The following is a 23,819-nucleotide window of genomic DNA, read 5'->3' on the forward strand; positions in this document are numbered from 1 at the left end:
ACTTTATCAGTGAAAGTAAAAATGGGAAAATGGAGGCTATTGATATCTTAGCACCCTTATTAGGTTTGAGAGCATGTGGCAAATGGAGTAATTTTTGAGCAAATATGGTTAGATATGTCATTCCACATATCTCGTTCCCAATCAGCTGTTGAAAAAAGTTGTTCATCCCAACGTTTTTTGTTTTGGAGATTTTAGCTCGACAAGCTCTTACAAATCTCCATTCACCAAACATTACAATTAGAGGGTTTGACTACTCAATCCTCCAATTTTGCTCAAATCAACTAAAAAATACCCAAAAATCTGTTTACCAAACACTCCCAATATATTTTATAAGTATTAATATAATAACTATTATATTATTGATTATAATAAAATATATAACATCAATAGTTATGTGTAATTTAGTATATTAAAATACATATTTGTAATTATAACTAACAATATATAAAATATTATTAAAATTTTAATATCTTAATAAAATATATATTTTTAAATTAGATTTTGAATTGGGCTTTAACTTTTAGAAATTGTATTTGGTTATTGAGTCTAATTTCTTTTTTATTTTAGACATGAGATTTGGACTATAATTAGTTTATTTCGAGTTTGGGTAATAATGAGTATATTTTTTGGTTTTGAGCTTAGTATAATAAATTTGAGTTTTGGAATAAATATTTTAGAATATGAATATTAGGTTTATAAATTTAATAAGAAAGATAAAATTTATTCAATTGTCAACAAAATATACAATAAAAGATATTTTCGTTAATTTATATAATATCATAGAATAATAAATTTTACATACTTTAATTATTTTATATTAAATATCTTGATCAAATATATATAAAAAAAATTTATAAGACAAATTTGAATTGTAATGTCAACCTATAAAAATTTAATAAATTATAACATTTAAAATTAAAATATTTATAACTTAAAATATTCAAATTTATCTGAATTCGTCACAACACATCCAACTCGATCCGAGCTTGAATACAAAATAAGCACAATCCAATCCCACCCGTTTGAAAGCTCTCGTTAATTTTCACGATCTTTCATCTTTAAAAGAAACCCCTATAATTCGCCTATGCACCTGGTCAACCCTTTACTAGTCCTTTCATTTTAACCTTAAAATTCAATTCTCAGACTCATGCATTTTATACCCTCAAAAATCCATTGTTTCACTTCAATGGAAAAACCCTTTTCTCCTCTCATCATTTTCTTCATCATCTTCATCTCGGATTTCCCTCATTTATATTCTTTGTACCGATTACATCCATCGATCACCGCCTCAACCTTGGTACATCGAAACTACACCGCGGTGTCCGATTTTCATGTCATCAATAGGACATTGTTTCAATGCCCAGATCCAAACCCTTTTCTCCAAATCAATGTTGGTAAAAGTTCTACCCTTCTCTAAAATGAAGAGTTTGTGACAGTGATTGTTAGTGGAGTGTTGGTTCCTACGGCAACTGATTGGATTGCCATGATTTCACCTTCACATTCTAAGTAAGATATATACCCTTTTTAATTTCTAATGTTCATAATCTGAGAATAATATCAAACAATTAAATGTGATGCAGCATTGGAAGTTGTTTGGGAAGTAAATCATTTTATGTACAAACTGGTGATCTTAGTGATCTTCCTCTTCTTTGTCATTATCCGGTTAAGGTACGCAAATTATGGTATTATTGGCCAATTTTGGTTAATTTCTTTCATGGTATTAAGTTACCAACTATATATAGATATTGGTAATTTTTGTTTCAAAATGCAAGTTTGATTCTCCACATAAAATATATAACTATGATGATATTTTTGTCTTTTTATATTTTATATGAAATTATATAAAATCATTTTAAACTCAACATTACCCGAAAGAAAAATGAATTATATATGAATTGAACTCAAACTGATATCAATTAAAATTTAATATCAAATCAACTATTTCTCTACTTATAAAAGTCAAAAGGAGGGCAAAGTCCTAATAGCAATGCGATTAGTGCGACTTAAACCCAGATCATATTTAAGACAATGAACACCTTTACCATCAAGCTAACACACGAGATTAAATTATTTTTCTATTTTATGGGTGATTTAATTTGAATGTATTCCCAATTAATTTGTGAAAATTGAAGTGTTCCACTTAGTACTAGGCTTTATTTGGGGATAATTTTATGTGTGCTCTCACATCTATAATGTGACTTATCTGTAACCTTAAATGCTCATTATTAATTTGGTACCACTTCTTTGCTCATTGATACTAAATTTCATAACCATTTCCCATTAATATATTAGCACACTTTTTGCACTATAAACAAAATGACTTGATTGATATTGGTACAAATAAATAAAATTAATAATATTTTAAATGAAATTATATGTAAATATTGAGATAAATAGAAATAGGTCATCTTATGATTCATATGATAAAACTGCATTTTTAACTTTTTATAAATTTATTAATCCTAAGTAAGGTTTCCTAACGTAAAATTATGCTCTTTAACATCCAAAATTTATAATTTTATTTCAGCCCGAAACCCAAAATTCCTTTTTACAATTCAGGTGGTATCAATTCAGTTCGATCGGGTTTTTAAAATTTTTTAAACTGTCCATCGTAATTTGATTTGGTTCTCAATTTTTATATTAATTTGTATTTTAGATTTTTAAATTTATTTTGACAAAATGAACTTTTATGACGTTGAATATTATTTAACAATATTTTAAAACTTTTATATCAATTCATTGTTTTGTTATTTTCCATCATCATTACTTCATTAATTTACTTATCCCCTTTTATATTTTAAAAAAATAGATTATACGTGTTACCCTTGTATATGATGTTTCACTATTATTATTATTATTCTCACTATTATCCTTCGTTACGAAACTACTATGTATATTATTGTTATTTCTATTATTATCATAAGTTTTATATTTACCTATACTATTTTTTTTATTTTTCGTTTTAAACACTTAAATTTAACTTCACGTATATGTATTTCACCTATTTTCATATCACCATTTTCTTTCATCTTTATCATTATTATTACTATTTATCTTTATATATGCATTATTTTTTTTTGTGTTTATTATTATTATTACCTACGTAACATTATTATTAATGTGCTATTATTATTATCTCCTATTTTATCATTATGATTTGTTTGTTTTATTCAATATTTTCGCCATTTTCTTACTTAGTTTCTTTATTATTATCATTTCGAGTCTCCTTAGCTTTATTACATAATTTTGTTTATTCACTTATGGTTTTCATTAACCCTTTATTTATTTTATTAATTAGTATGCACTCATTATCGTCATTTATGTTATTGCATTTATTACGTTTTTTTGGTATGCATTCTAATATTACAATTTCATTTCGCACAACATAATCAAATCGTACCACAACTTTTACGATACATTAAAAAGGAAGATCTTTTTTTACATAAAGGCAATGTTCTGTTTTTTGGGATTCGAAAGATAGTGCCCTACTTGCTGGGTTTCGATTTTTCTCGTTTGACCCAAATAATCGAATAACCTTTTAAAGTTCTAAATAAAGGCAATATTCCGCTTTTTGGGATTCGAAAGATTCTGCCCTACGTGCTGGGTTGCGATTTGTTTCGTTTGACCCAAATAACCGAATAGCCTTTTAAAATTTCAATGTATAAGTTTTGAAAATCACGAGACGATTTTGGTATCGAAGGTTTGAAATGTCGTGTCCTACGTGTTGGATATGATATTTTATTTCTTCGAAACAAGAGAATCTTAATGTCCATTTCAAGTTATCCAAACATTCATAAAAAAGGATCGTATTTTAAAATTTATTTTAAAATCTTTTTAACTTTCGACATTAAGACGTTAATTAATCGATTAGGTACCAATTTTGGGCGTCACGAGGGTGCTAATTCTTCCTCGTGCATAACCGACTCCCGAAACCATTTTCTCAAATTTCGTAGACTAAAAACGTTGTTTTAGTAAATTGAAATGTTTTATTAAAATGACCAAATTTCTAGATGATCCGATCACATCTAAACAAAAAAGATTGGTGGCGACTCTCGATTTTCGTTTTCTTTTCAAAATAAAGTCGATCCCCATTTTTTAAAAAATGATTTCAACAATGTGACTTATCTGTAACCTTAAATGTTCATTATTGATTTGGTACCACGTCTTTGTACTAAATTTCATAACCATTTCCCATTAATATATTAGCACACTTTTTGCACTATAAACAAAATGACTTGATAGATATTGATACAAATAAATAAAATTAATAATATTTTAAATGAAAATATATGTAAATATTGAGATAGATAGAAATAGGTCATCTTATGATTCATATGATACTGCATTTTTATCTTTTTATAAATTTATTAATCCTAAGTAAGGTTTCCTAAGGTAAAATTATGCTCTTTAACATCCAAAATTTATAATTTTATTTCAGCTTGAAACCCAAAATTCTTTTTTACAATTCGGGTGATATCAATTCAGTTCGATCGGGTTTTTTAAATTTTTTAAACTGTCCATCATAATTTGATTTGGTTCTCAATTTTTATATTAATTTGTATTTTAGATTTTTAAATTTATTTTGACAAAATGAAATTTTATGACGTTGAATATTATTTAACAATATTTTAAAATTTTTCATAAATATTTCTAAAAATAATAATTTTTCAAGAACTTTTAAATTATTTTCACTATTTTAAATATACAATCTTTATTTTTATATCATAAAATTAAATTTAATTATAAATTAAATAAAAATAGAACCCAGTTTGATTTCAGGTAACTGCGATTTTAAATATGCATTCCATAAACCATCCAAACACCTCGGTTTTGGTTGATTTTCGATTATTCTTGCTCAACCCTACATTCACCCTGCATAAAAGTCTGCATTAATTTTTTTAAAAATTTGTGATAAAAAATGTACTTTAATGTATACAATGGAATTTTGATAACTTTTACCTATTTAGTATCTAAACTTTTTGTTATCTAATTGGTAGCTAAATTTTTGTTTGGACGTAATTAGTAGCTAATCTTAAAAACTCACTTTCTTTTAGGTACTTGAGTAGTCCTCTTACATTTTTCATCTCAACTAATTAAATTATGCGGCAGTATTAAAGAACCAATTATATTGCATCACTAATATATATCTCCATCAAGATTTTCAAAATGGTCAGTAAGATCACCACCAATCCAGTTAGTCTAGACAATTAAATTAAATAAATCATTAACAATTTATAATATATATATATATATATCAAAAACAACCAGTTCAACCAATTTTTTTAACTCGGTTCAATTAGTTTATATCAGCTCGCAACTCAACTTTTCTCCAAACTGATATCCCAATTCGATTCAGATAACTATGATCTAAATTGATTTTTTTTTTTTTTACTAAAAACTGACTCTCTTTTTTAACCTTTTGCGAACTAATGTACATCTCCATTGAATGAGGGATATTGCAGGCAAAATATGTTAGCAGTGATCCAACGTACCTAAGTTGTGAGAAGAAAGATTAAAGAAAATATAATAAGAATGGGAAATGCGAAATCAGAACATGCAGTGCCTCCGTAATATTCCATGTCATTAACATCAGAACTGACATCGAGTTTGTGTTCTCCGCCGGTGGCTTCCACACCCCTTGCGTTTTGAAGACCACCCTTCCCTTCAAATTTTCAAATCCCAATGCCCCCTTGTACGGTCATCTCTCCAGCATCGATTCATCTGCAACTTCGGTAATCTAATCACGTCGAATTAGCATTTAACGTCTAAGCCGACGGCTAAACAAACTGAATATAAACATATATTTAACACTTAGCTCGTGTCCAAGGTAACAAAGTAGGGCACAGCTGAGCATTTTGTTTTAGCGGTGCAGATGAGATTAACATGGATAAGTGGGGATAAGAAGCCTCAACAAGTGATTTATGGGAATGGGAAATCACAGATTTCACAAGTTACTACTTTTTCGCAGGATGATATGTGTGGTTAGTACTTTCAACATCATCATATACTTAATTAATCTTAAATTAATTTCTTAAATAATATTTTCTTCTTTATTTGATTGTAAAAATGGATAGGTTCTACTTTTATTCCAAGTCCTGCCAAGGATTTCGGGTGGCATGACCCTGGTTACGTACACACGGCTATCATCACCGGACTTCAACCTTCGACCATCTTCAACTACAAATATGGAAGGTATAATGTAAATATATAATCTCGAGATAGGGAAAAGGGGGTGCAGATACTGGGATTCGAATCTGGATGTCTCCTCTTAAAGGTGACTACACTAAGTTCTAGTTAAGGAACATACGTATACAGAGGAGGGAGGGGTAGGCAGTGGCATTGATCTCTTAAAAATAATAAGTTATTCATATAATTTAAAAAAATTTATTCATTTTTACTCTAAAATAATTTTCTAACTTCGTCCTGTGTGTATAAGGTAAATGTGAAGTAAACTGTACTAATGTTCTATGATTCAGTGATGCAGTTGGATGGAGTGATGAAATTGAATTCCGGACACCGCCGGCCGGAGGATCAGATGAACTCAAATTTCTTGTATTCGGTGATATGGGAAAAGCTCCACTTGATGCTACTATTGAACACTACATTCAGGTAGTGATCATTGCCACAATCGAATTTCACATAATATTCCGATTGTAGATGTAAAGATTCGAATCCCAAACATATTATTATGCACTAACGAGCTTATAAGATTTTGACACGTAGCCAGGATCTCTATCAGTGGTAAAAGCAATGGTAGAAGAAATGAGAAATGGAAGCGTAGACTCCATTTTTCACATTGGGGACATAACCTATGCAACAGGCTTCTTAGTTGAATGGGAGTATTTCCTTCACCTTATAACCCCTTTGGCTTCTAAGGTTTCTTACATGACAGCGATCGGAAATCACGAGAGGTATGTGACTGATTAATGGTTAAATTTTGTTATTAGTCCCTGTACTCTTTAAATTAGTCAATTTCAGGCCCCCAAAAAGTAGAAGTTAAATTTGTTCGGTTAAATTTTATTACTAGTCTCGTATGATGTGTATAGTTGTAAACTTAGCTCATATTCTACAATCAGATTATTCTAAGTCTATATACTTTTGAGAATTCAATATTGAAGCAAATTATAGTCATTAATCTATTAATTGAATTTTTAGTGAATAATATATGAAAATAATAAATGACATGATATTATATATGATAAATGAATTTAATTGTTATTGCTTGGTGGGTTATGAAACTTTAAAATTTGAAATTCCAAATTAATTTAATTGTGATATATTATTGTAGTAGCATCATATCGATGAAGTTAAACGTCGCGTATTTCAGGGATTATGCCGTTTCGGGGTCTCGTTATGTGACTCTGGACTCCGGCGGAGAATGTGGAGTTCCTTACGAGACTTATTTCCCGATGCCAACCGCAGCGAAGGATAAGCCATGGTATGCCATAGAACAAGGCAGTGTTCACTTCACTGTCATTTCAACAGAACATGATTGGACCCAAAATTCTGAACAGGTTGGTAATGATATTGCAATCATTTATATGTATATATATACATGTAATTGACATGGTTTCAAAATTTTTCATAGTACAAATGGATGAGGAAGGACATGGAATCAGTTGATCGATCGAAAACACCTTGGTTAATCTTTACAGGGTGAGTTACAGTCCGATCAAAAACACCTTCATCGATCAAATTCAATGATTTGCTAACGATATTTTCAAAATGCAGGCACAGGCCAATGTATAGCAGCTATAATAGTCTAATCACTGTCGATGCTACTTTCCGTAATGTCGTAGAACCGGTCCTGCTGGCTAACAAGGTAAGTTCTTGTGAATTTGGTTTATTATTAGGTTAGGCAGTGAATGATGAGGAAGAATGAACTAGGCGGATCTGGTTCTTTTCGGACATGTTCATAACTATGAGAGGACATGTTCGATTTTCAAGTCTGAATGTTGGGCAATGCCGAGGAAAGACGAAAATGGGACAGACACATATGATAATGTATTGGGACCCACCATTGTTTGAAAAGTCAAATGGGGTGGGCACCGAAAGTAGAAAGTAATATTGGTTGGCAAGTTGGGTTAAAAGTTGGCATGGGATAATTGCAATTTTGGTCCCTAATTGTATAGGGACATTGCAAGTTGATCCTTGAACCTCAACTATAAATAGGCCTAACCATTTCTTACTTTCTTCATCCCATAATTGCCATTCTCTACTTAAGGCATTATTCTCTCTCTATTTGTAAATTTCACTTGTAATTTTGGAGTGAAATATATTTGGTAGTGCTTGAGGGACGTAGGCAAAATTTCTTGAACCTCGTTAAAATTCGGTGTTCTTTATTATTTATTTTGCGTATTTTGTTAATGTGATTGTAGTGATTTATTGTGCTATTAAATTACGATAGAGGATATTCGCTAGGAAAGACTTGGTATTTAAGTGATCTTCGTGATCTACCTCTCTTCCGGAATTGAACTTAGTGTGATTTTTCAAGACAATAATTTTACTCTTTTACACGCTTGTGCAACAATTGGTACCAGAGCGATTCGTACTTGGGAATCGACCGTTTACGGTACTATTCACGATATCTGTACTATTTACGATACGGTACTATTCACGATATCGGCACTATTCACGATATCTGATCTGTTCACGATATCGATGAGTTGGGATTGAGGAGAAAATGGCGCAAAGATCGCCATCGCAAGGACTCATCGTGACAAATGCAAAATTTGAAGTAGAGAAATTTGACGGTACCAATAATTTTGGTATGTGGCAATGTGAGATCCTAGATGTCTTATGTCGCAAGAGCTAGATATAGCCCTTGAAGAAAAACCCGACAAGATGGATGACAAGGAGTGGGCCAAGATCAATAGACAAAGTGTGGTACAATCCGCCTATGTTTGGCCAAAGAATGTAAGTACTACTGTCATGAGGAGACATCGTGAAGAAGTTATGGGATACACTGGAAGAAAAGTTTCTAACGAAAAGTCTTGAAAATAGGCTTTATATGAAAAAGAAACTTTATCGATTCACGATGCACCGGTATGTCGATGAATGACCATGTAAACTCATTCAATAAAATTTTAGCAGACTTGCTAAATTTGGATGAGAAATTTGAAGATGAAGACAAGGCATTATTGTTGTTGAATTCCTTCCGATGAATATGATCATCTTACCACCACATTGCTTCATGGGAAGGACACGATCACATTTGATGCGATCAGAAAGTGCGTTGTATAGATCTGAGACTCGAAAGAAAGATAAAAGAGATCACAGAGATACAACTGCAGAAGTCTTAAAAGAAGAGGTCGTTCACATAGCAAAAATCGGTAGAAGGGAAAGTCCAAAGGAGACACGCTAAAGATGAATGTGCCTTTTGCCGTGAAAAGGGCATTGGAAAAGAATTGTCCTAAACTACAAAAGGGCAAGGCTACTTCTAATGCATGTGTAGCGAGCATGATGAGGAGTCGACTTTAGCTTGGTTGGCATGGCAATGGCATGTCAAACGGATGAGTGGATTTTGGATTCGGGATGTACTTACCATATGTGTCCTAATAAGGACTGGTTTTCTAGTCTTAAAGAGCTAGAAGGTGGAATTGTTCTTATGGGCAATGATAGTGCTTGTAAGACAATGGGAGTGGATGCAGTCCAATTGAAGAATCACGACGGCTCAATCCAAGTCTTGACAGATGTTCGCTACGCACCTAGCTCGAAGAAAATCTCATCTCATTAGGGGCCCTAGAATCTAAAGGGCTCACAATCACTTTGAGAGATGGATTACTAAAAGTAGTAGTGGGCAACCGACGGTGATGAAAGGCACAAGAAGAAATAACTTGTACTTTTTAAATGGAAGTACAGTTATTGGATCAACATTAACAGCTTTCTACAAAGATGTAGATTCGAGGCTACCGATTATGGCATATGCGATTGGGACATCTTGGTGAAAAAGCTTTGCAGACATTGGCGAAGCAAGGCTTGTTGAAAGGTGCAAATTCTTGCAAAATGGAATTGTGAACATTGTGTTCGGGCAAGCGAATAGGGTAAAATTTGGTCCAAACAATTCACAATCTGAAAGGAATTCGGACTACGTTCACAAGTGATGTGTGGGGACCTACCAAAGTAGCTTCTTTGGGAGGTATGCACTATTTTGTTACTTTTGTTGATGATTATTCAAGAAAAGTATGGGTGTATCTAATGAAAAGAAAAGTGAAGTTTTGGATGCATTTCGAAATGGAAGAAGATGGTGGAGACTCGGACCGGTCGAAAGGTCAAACGACTTCGATCGATAATGGTCTTGAGTACAAAATGATCCATTTCTACAAGTATGCCAAGATGAGGGCATTGTGCGACACTTCACTGTTCGGGATACACCATGCAGAATGGGGTGGCAGAACGCATGAATCGAACTATACCGAGAAAGTTCGATGTATGTTGTCCAATCTTTGGATTGGGCAAAGAATTTTGGTGAGGCGATTACATATGCGTGCCATCTAATTAACTGCTTGCCATCACCGCAATAAATGGAAAACTCCTATGGAGATGTGGACGGTAAATCATATCGATTATGATTCTTTACATGTATTTGGTTCCCTTGCATATTATCATGTAAAGAATCTAAGTTAGACCCAAGAGCAAAGAAAGCATTATTCTTGGGTATAACGATGGAGTAAAAGGATACCGTCTCGGTGTCCTGATACAAGGAAAATTGTTTTCGAGAGAGATGTGACTTTTGATGAATCAACCATGTTGAAGTACAAGGATTCACAAAGGATGACAAAACCAAGAGTACTTTGCAGCAGTGGAGCTTGAAAAGGTTAACGATGATCCGCTAATATTGAAGGGACAAATGATGAAGAGGTTCCTACCCAAGAACCTCTACAACAACAAGATTCAATTGCATATAGGAGGCCAAGAGAGAGATTCGTAAGCTGCTCGCTTTGATGATATAGTGGCCTATGCACTTCCAATTGCAGATGATGATATTCCTTCCACTTACACGAAGCAATAAGTAACCACGATGGTGTAAAGTGGAAGCAAGCAATGAATGAAGAAATGCAGTCTCTTCATAAAAATAGGACACTGGAGTTGGTGACACCGCCAAGGAAAGAAGGCAATTGGATGCAAATGGGTATATGCAAAGAAGGAAGGATTTCTGGTAAAAATGAAATACGATACAAGGCTAGATTGGTAGCAAAGGGTTACGCTTTCGAAAGAAGGAATAGACTACAATGAAGTGTTTTCTCCGGTTGTGAAGCATTCGTCTATTCAATTTTGCTAGCCTTGGTTGCGCAATATGATCTTGAACTAGTTCACTTGATGTGAAGACCGCGTTTTTACGGTGATTTGGAAGAGGAAATCTATATGACTCACCGGATGGATTCAAGGTTCTTGGAAAAGAAAATTGGGTTTGCAAACTGACAAAGTCGCTTTATGGATTGAAGCAATCTCCGAGGCAGTGGTACAAGCGATTTGATCAGTTCATGAAAGGGCAAAGGTACACAAGAAGTAAATTTGATCATTGCGTGTATTTTCAGAAGCTACAAGAAGGAACTTTCATATACTTGCTCTTATATGTTGATGATATGCTAATAGCATCTAAGAGCAAAGTTGAGATTGAAAGATTGAAGACTCAACTCAATCTCGAGTTTGAGATGAAAGATCTAGGAGAAGCTAAAAGATTCTCGGCATGGAAATATGGAGAGATAGAGCTCATGATAGAGTTAGCTTGTCTCGTAGCGAGATTTGAAAAAGGTACTACAGCAGTTTGGCATGAACGAAAGCAGACAAAACACTGTAAGTACCCGTTGGCTTCTCATTTCAAGCTTTCGCACAACTATCTCCTTCGACGAATACAGAACGAGAATACATGTTGCAAGTTCCGTATTCTAATGCAAAGGTAGCTTGATGTATGCAATGGTGTGTACAAGACCCGACATTTCACAGGCGGTTAGTATAGTGAGCGGTATATGCATAATCTCGAAAAGGACATTGGCAAGTCGTGAAATGGATTCTACGGTATATTCGTAAGACCGTGGATGTTGGATTACTGTTCAAGCAGGATAATACACTTGGTAAAGGTGTTATTGGGTACGTTGATTCTGACTATGCCGGTGATTTGGACAAGCGAAGATCAACCACCGGTTATGTGTTTACACTTGCTGGAGGACCAATAAGTTGGAAGTCTACACTACAGTCTACAGTTGCGTTGTCAACCACAGAAGCCGAGTACATGGCTATAACAGAGGCTGTAAAGGAGGCTATTTGGTTACAAGGTATGGCTAAAACCTTGGGGTTGGTTCAGGAGCATATTAACGTGTATTGTGATAGTCAAAGTGCTATTCATTTAGCAAAGAATCAAGTCTATCATGCACGTACAAAGCATATCGACGTACGATTCCATTTTGTGCGGGAAATTATTGAAGAGGGGAAAATTTGTCTTCAGAAGATCAAGACTGCAGATAATCCCGCAGATATGATGACCAAGGTGGTAATAAACAACCAAGTTCGAACATTGTTTGAACTTGATTAATATCTGCAAGTTTAACAGTTGAAGAAGGCACTATCAAGTATTGTTGTCAAAAGCAGAAAGAATTGTGTGAAGATAAGATTATCCTAATCAAATCTTCAAGGTGGAGATTATTGGGACCCACCATTGTTTGAAAAGTCAAATGGGGTGGGCACCGAAAGTAGAAAGTAATATTGGTTGGCAAGTTGGGTTAAAAGTTGGCATGGGATAATTGCAATTTTGGTCCCTAATTGTATAGGGACATTGCAAGTTGATCCTTGAACCTCAACTATAAATAGGCCTAACCATTTCTTACTTTCTTCATCCCATAATTGCCATTCTCTACTTAAGGCATTATTCTCTCTCTCTATTTGTAAATTTCACTTGTAATTTTTGGAGTGAAATATATTTGGTAGTGCCCGAGGACGTAGGCAAAATTTGCTGAACCTCGTTAAAATTCTGGTGTTCTTTATTATTTATTTTATGTATTTTGTTAATGTGATTGTAGTGATTTATTGTGCTATTAAATTACGATAGAGGATATTCGCTAGGAAAGACTTGGTATTTAAGTGATCTTCGTGATCTACCTCTCTTTCCTGGGAATTGAACTTAGTGTGATTTTTCAGTACAATAATTTTACTCTTTCACACGCTTCCGTGCAACATAATGGTAACTATAAAGCACCAGTACATGCTATTGTTGGAATGGCTGGATACAGTCTTGAAAAATTCCCAAGCTTTGTAGGTCTTTAATCAACCTTATCTGCACTAATAAAATTTAGAGTAAACTATCAAAATAGTCATTTTTATTTGCCTCAGTTTACATTCTAATCACTTACTTATCGTGTTGTAACAGAGCCGTTAATTGTCATTAATGGTATAATGGAAAGTTGATATGGTATGTTAAATCATCATTTCTGATGAAAATTTTAGGTTAAATTATAAAATTGGTCCTTATTTTTTTTCATTTTGAGCAATTTAATTTTTTTTCATTTTGAGCAATTTAATTTTTTTATTTTATGCTTTTTTAACTTTCCTTTTTTTTTCCATTCTCTTTTGCTTTTTCCTCTATTTTCCTCTCTTCTACATTTCTTTTAACGTAGTTTTTTTTTATATTTTCTATTTGTTAAAACTAGTCCACAAGCTCGGCTCACTCGAAAAAATTAAATTGTTCAAAAAAACCAAAAGTATAGGGATTAATTTTAACAAATGGAATAGAAAAGTACGTTAAAAAAATGGAGAAGGAAGGAGAAACAAAAGAGAATGGAAAATAAAGAAAAAAAAAAGGAAAGTTAAAATAACATAAAACAAAAAAAAAATTAAATGGCTCAAAACGAAAAAATATAAGACCGATTGTATAAATTAACCCAAATTTTTTGTTTGAAATAATGATTCAACGTGCCACATCAGCTTACCGTTAAACCGTTAATGGTAATTAACGGCTCAGTGACTAAAATGTTAACTAAAACGTAACATTTCAAACATAAGTGACTAAAATGTAGCCTAAGACAAACAAAAATGACTATTTTAGTAGTTTACCCTAGAATTTAATTCAAAATTTAGAGTTTAATCTTCTACTTTAATTTCATAAAATTGAATCCTCCCAAATTTGGAATTTAATCCCAATATTTTTGTTTTTAGGAATTTAGAAGGTCCAAGTTCATAATTTGACCATTGAGGATTTAGAAATCCAAAGAAAATAATGGTGTGCAATTGATATTTGATGAACAGGCAGCTGGATGGAATATGAAAAGGATTAGTGAATATGGTTATGTTAGAGCACATGCAACAAGGGATGATCTAATGCTACAGGTACATAAATATTACGGTTAAAATATCTGGAAGGTCCTTGTATTATAGGGACTAGATCAAATTAATATTTACAGAACCATAAAAATTTTAAAAATATTAATTCTATTAAACAATAAATGTTAACTCTATTTAAATTTGACCTTATTCGGTTTTTTCTACCAGTACATAGATTCACTTTATCCATTTAATAACAGAGCGACTAATTTAATCAGATCCCTATAATAGAGGAAACTTTCAAGTATATTCACCTAAATATTAGCACACATTTATTTATTTGTTTGTTGGTTGGTGCTAATTTATAAATTTCTTCACCTTTTGCAATTTGTGAATTCAACAAGAACAGTAATGGATAGCTTTCGCATCACCAAAAGCAAAATACTTTGAAATCAGATAGTATGAAATAGCTGAATTCTAGGACTAGAATGTGAAACTAAAGAAACCTTGAGGATTTCTAAAGGGAAAAAAAAAGAAGTTTGGTCTTCAAATGTCATAGTTGAATAGAAGAGAAAGAAAAAAGAATAGGTACAAAAACTCCCATTTTATACTACAGTTTTAAATAATATTTCAATCACTAAACTTTTAAAAATTTCAGATTCATATACATTATTTAATGTTTCAGATTTAGCACGATCAGATAGTTCTCCTAATTGTACATCATCCATGTTTAAGCCATTTAAATTAACTCTAACCCTATTTCATAGATTCATTCCAGCATTATTAAACACATAATCACTTATTGCACAATCAAATCCATCAAAATCACTTAGTTCTTCTTCTCTTTCACTCTCATTAAATTCATCATCAACTAAACTTGTCAAACAAATTTAAATTTAACATTAGAAGTCACAATAAAGGCAATGGGGTCTTTGGCTTTTTCATACACACTAATGGCAAATAATATCCAATCACTATCTATTATTTGGCAAGCATCCACAACCTAGGTTCACGTGCCAAACAATTTAATACAAATATAGTCAGTTCTGTCATGCACATGACAGACAATAACTAAATAACACATGTGCAAAATATACAATACAAACATACACAATGCACTATCTAAATTTTGCATGCATCCACAATCTGTTTCATCATACAAAACAAAGGATACCAAGACAACATGTTTCATTCCCATTAAATTCGAACAACTTACGGCCCTTAATAATTTTTTAAACAAATTCCAATTCTAGTAGCTTACACCAAAAAAACATAAACCCATGGCAGTTCCCAAGAATTTAAACAATTGATAGAATAAAAGCATAACCCCATGTTAGGCATGGGCGAATCCAACATATTTGAACTAACAAATCCAAAAAATCATAAACCCAAATCCCCCTAAAACCGAAAAACGATGAACCCAAATTAGAAACATTATTATTAAATCCTATACCAAACCTAAATTATGTCCTTAAACCCAAAAATAACTCAAATTCGAAAAACCCAAAAATAACTCAAATTCGAAATAAACTTACTCGTTACAATCGATGGAACACCTTCGATTGGTTCTCTTCTATTAACCATTCCGACAATGTTGAAAATTTGGACAATAATTCCCCAATTTCGAATATTTTCAATCTCTTCAACAATTCCCGAAAAATTTCAATCGTTTTCCTTCTCCTGAACAAATTTTTTTGGTACATTAAGTTAATTCTTTTTCGGATCACATATTGGAAATTAATTACCTATTAAATGGGCATCCGATCATGTCCAATGTGACACCTTAATGGGCCACATCAACTATTCCGTCAGCTCCAACAAAAAATGGGTTTGAGTGACTGATTTGTTACTTTCCAAAAATGTTAGTAATTGATTTGTTACTTTTTGAAAACGTTAGTAATTGATTTGTCACTTTTCATAAACGTTAATAACGATTTGTCACTTTTGAAAATTTAGTGATTGAAATGTTATTTTAATCAAGTTATTATTAATTTGTTTTTATGTATATATTAATACATTTGGGTAATTGTGTCATAATACATTTGGGTAATTATCTCTAATTTCCTTTCATATTGTCAATAATTTGTCTAATTAAATTAGAGAAAATTTTGTATTTTATATGACTCTCATGTAATCACTTAATTCATTAGATATTTTACATATTTATTAGAATAATTCAATTTAAATAAAAAAATTTGTGTAATATTACATACTCCTCGTGATGATAGTTCTAAAATTATAAGTTTATGGAATTTTACACATTAATTTATTTAATATTAATTTTGATATGTTCATATATTTATTTTGTTTTTATATTATTTTCATGTTTATCATATTTAAACTCTTCTCATGTCTAAAATTATAACTCGATTCCATATTTTGTATTATTTTATTTAATTCAATTTTAATCTTATATCCATTTATTTAAAATCTGTATTACATGTCCTCTGTTAATATAATTAATATAAATATTATTTTCAATTTCTTTTATAAGAGAAACGGGCAAAATTGTTTAAGACAACCAAAGTTTGCATGAGTGAATTGATAGCCGAACTGATCAAATTATCAATTTACTGATTCGAGTAGTTCAACTAAAACTCAAAAAAAAAAAAAATCAATTCATCCATCAGTTCATAAGTCAACCGACCCAGCCTCTTATTCCAGACCGATATATCCTAATCATTTCTCGGTCCAACCAACTAATCTGATCTTATTCCAAAAACCATGCCCGAAACACAGAAGGAATGTCATTTTCTAGTAACCCTTGGAACAAAACCCCAACCAAGAACCCAAACCGAAGCAATTAATTTCGGTTCAATCATTTCAGGATTAATGGAGACTTAACATAACACAGTTTAGCAATGGCAACAAAGTAATTAATGGAGGACTAACCTTATTTAGTACACTTTGAAATTCAAGAAAAGCCTAAACTTATTTAGATTTACAATATACAACATAATACATTCAGCACCAAATAAACCGAAAAATATTCTTACTAGCAACAGAGCTCACCTTGTTGTTACTTTGCTTCCTAAGCATTTCCTCTTGTGCACATACATCACCCTCCTTTCCATACCACAAATAATGGACCAATGTCAGTGAATCTCAAAAGATAACAAATACAAAAATCAGTTATAACCGATTTAACCATCTTAACCGATTTTATTGGTTTATTCAGTTAAAGTATAGGTTGGTTAAGTTTGAAAAACTGACCTATAACCAATCAAAAAAAACCAAATGCTGAAGTAGACCACTGTGTTACCCTTAGTGTTTTACAACACTAAATGATTGATTAACATTTATAACCCTACTAGCACCAAACAATCTCTCTTAATTCCACTTTTTAAACTACTAACTGAAGTCACTCTTATGCAGTTTTCTTAGCTCTAATAGTAGAGGTACAAAGTGATAATTTAGCTATAGTATAGAAGCCAAAAAAGGTATTAAGCCATTTTAATAAAAACAAAAACAAAAAAAGGGCACTCACAAGAAGAGAGTACGCATTGGCAAGTGATACTAGTGTTGGATACAAATCGACAACAGCTATGGCAACCTCCTCAGTCACCTGGGGTACCTGCAAATAAATTATTCAAAATGTTAACAAGGTCGTTCATCGATATTTTATATACTTAAAAGTGTATTCAAGTGGATAAAAGTATCATGGGGGCCCTTGTACGTTAGATCAAAAAGCAAATTAGTTCTTCTGATAGAAAATTCATCCTATTTTACTATTAAAAACTAGTCCTTATACATCAACTTGATGTATATGTGGCATGCAACATGTCACTATCTGAATATTCAATCAGCCACGCCAAGCTTTAGCAGTACAAATGGATGAAATTTTTAACAAAAAGGGCCAATTTGAATTTTGATTTAATGTACAGGGATCAATTTGCCTATTTTTTTTAGAGAAGGCAAAATGCAATCTGACTCCTAATACAAGAGCTTCCATGGTACTTTTACCTATTCAAGTGATACATCAGCATAATTATTTAAGCCCACAAATGAACTAGGTTCAGGGTTAGCATATAAATCCTACATATCCAAACTGAACAACGAAACCAGGTCTTTGATGTTAATACTACCCATAAGATCAACATCCTAAAGAGGATTATCAAAATCTATTGCTGAATAACATAACCATATTGGAGAAAATGATGCTAGTTCCTGAATGTTGTATGACCAGACTTACATTATTACTAAACAATGAACGTTCGTCAATGAAAGAACAGATATACCTGCATAAGTTGAATGGAAAATACATCACTGACTGTCATTTTATCCAGCTCTTGGCACCTTTTGATAAATTCATTAAAGGGAGGACAGACCCCAGACAATTTAGAATGGTCCTCAGGCAGATGCAGCTTATAATATTGAGCTATTGCTCGAGTAAGATATGCATACTTCCTCAGGGTATCAAGTAAACCGCTTGTTCTCTGAACATCAAACCCCTCCAGGATCTCTGTTGTGAAGCACCTGAATTAATAAGAAAAGTGTAAGGCAAGAAATATAAGCCTTTGGCACCCGAGCATTCGGCTTCTAGTTGGTGCATGATCTCTGTTGTCAAAGAGAATAACAAGATGGAAATAGTTCCTTTGTGATGCAAAAGAGAATAAAGTGATCCCTAAAAGCATACATCTAGAGAAAAATCTTACGCTGTTTTGATGCTTTCAGCAGCTTCTGAAGTATTCGGATCACCTTCCACAAGAAATATCAGCTTCTTTAGTCCAGATCTCTTAGAAAATGCAAAGGGAAAAAAATGTCATGATGGCATTTTTTTTAAGTTGAAACCGAAACTCACAGCAACTTCATATGTATGTCTATATATATATATATATATGTATTCGAAACTAGAAACACAAAGCTTAAACAAGAAAAGGAGAAACTGGATTATGTAAATTTGTAGCTATGAATTGTTGTGAATATCATAAGCACAAACAACCACAATATTAAAAATTCTCTATGTTGAAAACCAAAGGTGAAAAGAAAATTTGAGGAATCAATAATCACTTAATACTTTCTTATTTTTATCCACATTTTCTTATTTATTCAATTTAGCCCATAAAAGGCTAGTCTAACTAGTAACCCTTAAATAATTTAAAAGTTTCAATACTTGGATGAAAAAAGACCATGTGGTAGACATACACCATGTTGCTAGAACAACAATATGTCAAGAAATTTGCACAACATAAAGAAACATACTACCTGAGCCGATAAAGATGTAACCCGATGATAAATCCAAACCAAAACAAATCTACATGTATTTAACATGAACATTTCAAATTGGTGAAATTCAAGCAAGAAACATCACCATTAATTATAAGAACAGAAATCATGAAATATTGAATTTAAGTATGAATACCAGAAGCCTTAGTTTTTGGTCCTTGTAGCGGTTATCCCGTATTGAAGACCGTAAATCAGCAACTTTCTTCCTCTCAACAATAAAGTCTAGAACATATTCACTGGAAAGATGTTTATGGCGAGCTATCCAAATTCCATCTCCAATAGGCAACCTTCTAACCTGGAGAACAGCCACTGCGTAAATAACTGTATTTTAATATATCATGTAGTGAAACTGGCAAATAAACAAGAATTCATATCTCAACTGCAAGGAATAGTTTATCGAGAATTCTAGTAGAACTCGGGCTTTTTAATAACAAAAATACTCACATGCATAATTTTAAATATTAACATCGAATTGCTCACTTCAATTTATTACAAAATTAAGATGAAAGTAAGGGATATAAAAAGGAAATAAAAGCTCACATCTATTTTAATTTTGAATTCTGAGCAAATCTTCTCTAACATTTTCTTGGAGCGCGCACTGTTAACCACAAGAGACATTAACATCACTCACTTCCCCAAGAAGTTGAAACTTGTAAGTTCACATCCACTAAAAAGACAATGATATGGCGTACTAACCCTTGACTGGTAAATTGCTCTCGATCATCTAATATTAAGATTACTTCATATGTATCCTCGAATTTCTCCCCGAAGCTCAGAGGTGGAACACTTAAGACATTCATATCTGCTTTCAGACTATCTGAACTTGGTCTCTGCATAGATAATCAAGCAAGTTATAAAGAGAACTCACGATGACAGGGAACACAGTAACTGGAACTACAGAAGAACAAACTATATCGACATTAAGAAATTTCGAGAGCAAGCAATCATTTGCTACTAGTAGCACCTCATTTTTATCTTTCCTTTCCTTTAATATTACTTGCTAAGCATGCAAAAATTAAAAAGCACATGCATCTTAACACAGTCTGAACTCTTTGAATTTGAGTGGATCTTTTATGGGAAACTATCATCTTTCAGCTCTTGCACATTATAAGGAAGAACTACTTATTACAAGCAACCTATCTAATCAAAATAATTTTCTTTTTACTCTCCCATTTTTCAGTATTGTTCCTTCTAGGACAAATTTTGCTCAGTGTTTGAGACCTCATCATAACATATCTGAGAAACAGATGCAAGAGAAATGAATTGTAATTCACATACAGAGGAAGAACAGGCTCTCATCGTACACAAGTTCGGCATATCTCCACCATTTTTACTTGATTGCATCCAAGAACTTTGCACTCCATTATGAGCTTCTTGCCCTGAGCATTTAAAGAAGAATCATAACATGTTCCACAATTTACAAAGATGAAATTGATTATCACTATGTTATTTATCGAGTAATATTCAATTGGCCAACAGCTAACCGTAAACTTGATCTTCTCGAAGGCGACACAAGACCGCTGGCCAAAGTGAAGAAATCTCCTTGTTCTTGGAAGTTTCAGAGACCTCAGCAAAAGCAGACAAAACTTGTTCCTTTGAGTACCCCATGCGAGTACACTACAAAATGGAAATCAAAAGATCAGGGGGGACAAAAACTCTATGAGAACAGAATTCATGTACACGCTAGGAAGTTCAGGAGCACAAGGAGTGAACATAGATTTCCATTTGCATTAATTTCCACAGATAACTAATGATGCTTAATGGTCTAAGACACTGACACTTGAAATGATAACTGTAAGTCTTAGTAAATCAACTGAATTTCAATCAGAATCTACAAGCCTCTGAGTTGGCAGATACCCTTTCAAGACAATCAAGTGGAATATCAATGGATGTTTTCCTCTTAAAAGCAGCTCTTTCATTTATCTCTTCTATATCCGAATCAGAATGACATAAGTCCTGAACAAATGCATCCTGTGTGTCTGGTTGAGAAAGCCTTTCCACATCAACCAAATTTTCAAGGGGATCTTCCATTTTAGATTTCATGAGACATTCACGTGCTGCTTCCTTGCCTTCTGGCGTTAGCATATATCTGCAAAAAGGAAGTTTGCATTTAATACAAGAAGCAAAACAATCACATGTGGCCAACCAAACAGAGTTTAGAATATGTTAAAAGCAAAAAGGCTCATGCATCATTCAGAACGACAAAAAATAAAAATTCGTACTTTGCTGGACAACTTGATTTCACAACCAATCCCTTCTTTATCAGTATTGACATGCAGCTCCATCCACTATACCAGTCCCTAGGAGAACTTCCGAATTGGCTGGGCTTCCCTTTTCCTTTCTCTGGCCTAAGAACATATAAATCCAGTTTTTAAACCACCAATCAAGCTCCAAAATTGCTAAAAGTATTGAGAAGCAAAATTTCAAATAAACATACGCAATTGGCGCTCGTGAAAGCCCACTTGCTTCGGCAGCATCAATAAGATCTTGCTTATGCATAAATTCATTCCCATCTGCAGTCTCCCTAATGACAAGGCATATCCATCCCATAAGTCAAAATCTATATAGTAAAAAACATGAGGCAGAAGCATTTAACATAAAGGTAAACATAAATATGGTAAAAGTACCACAAAGGCCCATGTACTAGAAGTCAGATTGTATTTTGCCCCTTCTACTCAGAAAATGGGCAAATTAATCCTCATACACTAAATCAAGGACCAAACTGTTAAATTTCATTTCTACTGTTAAAAACTAGTCTCTATACATCAACAAAAGACACAAGGTACACGGGGCACGCCAAGTGTCACTTTTTTGTTATTCAGTCACTCACTCCAGGTTTTAAAAATATAAATGGATGAAATTTTTTAACAAAAAGGATCTATTTGCTCTTTGATTTAAAGCAGCAACTAATTTGCACATTTTTTTAGTAGAGAAAGTACAATACAATCTAACTAGGGGCCTCCCTAATACTTTTACCAAATAAATACCTGTATAATGTAATCAACAACGCATATGCCACTGAGTTCTTTTGGGGCAAATAACGTCTGTTTCCTTTAGTTTTTTTACCTAAACATGCATCAAATGAGAACCGAAAAAAGGAAGAAAATTGAACAATTCAAGAGGACCAAAACACTAAAAGAAGAAAAAAAAATGCAGAATTACATGTACCCTTTCTGGTTATCTCTTCTGGTTCTGAACTTCCTGAACCACTATCGAAATAGCCACGCATAAGCACTATAATCCATTTCCCAACACCTCTATCCACAAAAAAGAATAAGGGTTACCGTGAAGAAATAACCAAACCAACTATTTCAAGTACTGATTTTGAAAAACACCCAAAACCCACACCAGGAAAAAAGAAACAACCCAAAGAAATCAACTTTAATTCCTTTAAAAAACTGCAAATGATCATATGAAAAAAAGAAGACGAAGAAGAAAACGAGTATGCATACTTGATGTCATTGAGATCTTTGAGTGTTTTGATGGGATGCTGAGCATTGCAAATGTTGTTGTAAGCCTTTGAAAGAGTCAAGTCAGTGTTTTCTTTTATTCCTTTGGGTTTATCGGCCAGCTCTTGCCTCTTTTGCAGCAAGTAATTTGCTAATTCCTCATTCTCTGGACACAGTACTCGCCTATTTCTCTCCATCTCTTTTCTGGGTTTCTTTTCCTCAGTTGTGTATGAGTGTTTTTTCTGGGAAATTTGAGAATTTTATTAGGTTTTTCGAATTGGGGATTGCGTGGGATATGAGAGATTTGAAAGTGAGCAGAAAATCGCGCCACCTTATTTCTGGGCTATTCGATCGGCGTTGTAGTTGAAAAAATGAACATCAGCTTGGGCTTAAGAAAAATATTAAATTTGAGAATTGGGTTTAAGAAAAAATTATGCTTAAAATGAGGTTGAGATTTTTCCATACTCAAAAGCTCGATTTTGATCCAATTTATTTTAATTTATCTTTATTTTATATATAGTAATCTTTTATATACTATTAGAGCGAGTAATGGGTAATACAATTTAAACTCGTGTTAAAAAAGATTCGATAAAAAATTTATATAACACGAAATTTGGATAAAAGATAATATAAAGTAAATATTAAAAAATTATGTTAAGTTGCTTACAAGATTTTTAAAACTAAACCAATAGTCTAATCGGCCAATACTAATTTGGTTTAATTGAATAAATTATTATTTTTAAAAACATAATCCCTTATTTCGGACCAATATGCACAGTTTGGTTCGACTATAAAATTTGTGATTTTTATATTTAAAAATGGGATAAAACAACATTTAGCTCTTGAATTTTGTAATTTTTTCAAACTTGATCCCTAAACTTTTTTGCCCTT

General features: G+C 32.6%; 1 protein-coding gene and 1 pseudogene across 6 annotated transcripts; one reads left to right on the forward strand and one right to left on the reverse strand.

Moving 5' to 3' along the window:
- The first annotated feature begins 978 nt into the window (after positions 1-978).
- Positions 979-14,515, forward strand: LOC108462415 (probable inactive purple acid phosphatase 27; annotated as a pseudogene).
- A 2,545-nt stretch (positions 14,516-17,060) lies between these two features.
- Positions 17,061-23,408, reverse strand: LOC108461810 (crossover junction endonuclease MUS81). Of its 6 annotated transcripts, none has more exons than XM_053024350.1 (16): positions 22,932-23,408; positions 22,648-22,736; positions 22,467-22,545; positions 21,917-22,003; positions 21,702-21,827; positions 21,337-21,568; positions 20,964-21,096; positions 20,758-20,858; positions 20,176-20,309; positions 20,020-20,077; positions 19,616-19,774; positions 18,909-18,988; positions 18,658-18,729; positions 18,492-18,549; positions 17,741-17,827; positions 17,061-17,319 (listed from the first exon to the last, which is right to left on the reverse strand). In XM_053024350.1, exons 1-16 carry the CDS (start codon positions 23,123-23,125, stop codon positions 17,218-17,220), a joined length of 1,791 nt encoding a protein of 596 aa, XP_052880310.1. In that variant the 5' UTR covers positions 23,126-23,408; the 3' UTR covers positions 17,061-17,217. The 6 variants fall into 6 exon arrangements, with proteins under 6 accessions (XP_052880310.1, XP_052880311.1, XP_017617242.1 ...); XM_053024351.1 differs by lacking the exon at positions 18,492-18,549 and adding an exon at positions 18,446-18,491 and having other exon boundaries at positions 22,642-22,736; XM_017761753.2 differs by having other exon boundaries at positions 22,642-22,736.
- Between the last annotated feature and the right edge of the window lie 411 nt (positions 23,409-23,819).

The sequence above is a fragment of the Gossypium arboreum genome, chromosome 13 (assembly GCF_025698485.1).
Source record: "Gossypium arboreum isolate Shixiya-1 chromosome 13, ASM2569848v2, whole genome shotgun sequence".
Lineage (NCBI taxonomy): Eukaryota > Viridiplantae > Streptophyta > Magnoliopsida > Malvales > Malvaceae > Gossypium > Gossypium arboreum.

Excerpts from the sequence above, each read along its gene's own strand:
- LOC108461810 (XM_017761751.2), bottom strand. The coding sequence starts at position 23,125 with ATGGAGAGAAATAGGCGAGTACTGTGTCCAGAGAATGAGGAATTAGCA. Across the intron at positions 21,828-21,916 it reads CTTTCACGAGCGCCAATTGC|GCCAGAGAAAGGAAAAGGGA; the intron begins GTATGTTTATTT and ends ATATGTTCTTAG. Across the intron at positions 19,775-20,019 it reads AATTCAAAATTAAAATAGAT|GTTAGAAGGTTGCCTATTGG; the intron begins GTGAGCTTTTAT and ends GCTGTTCTCCAG.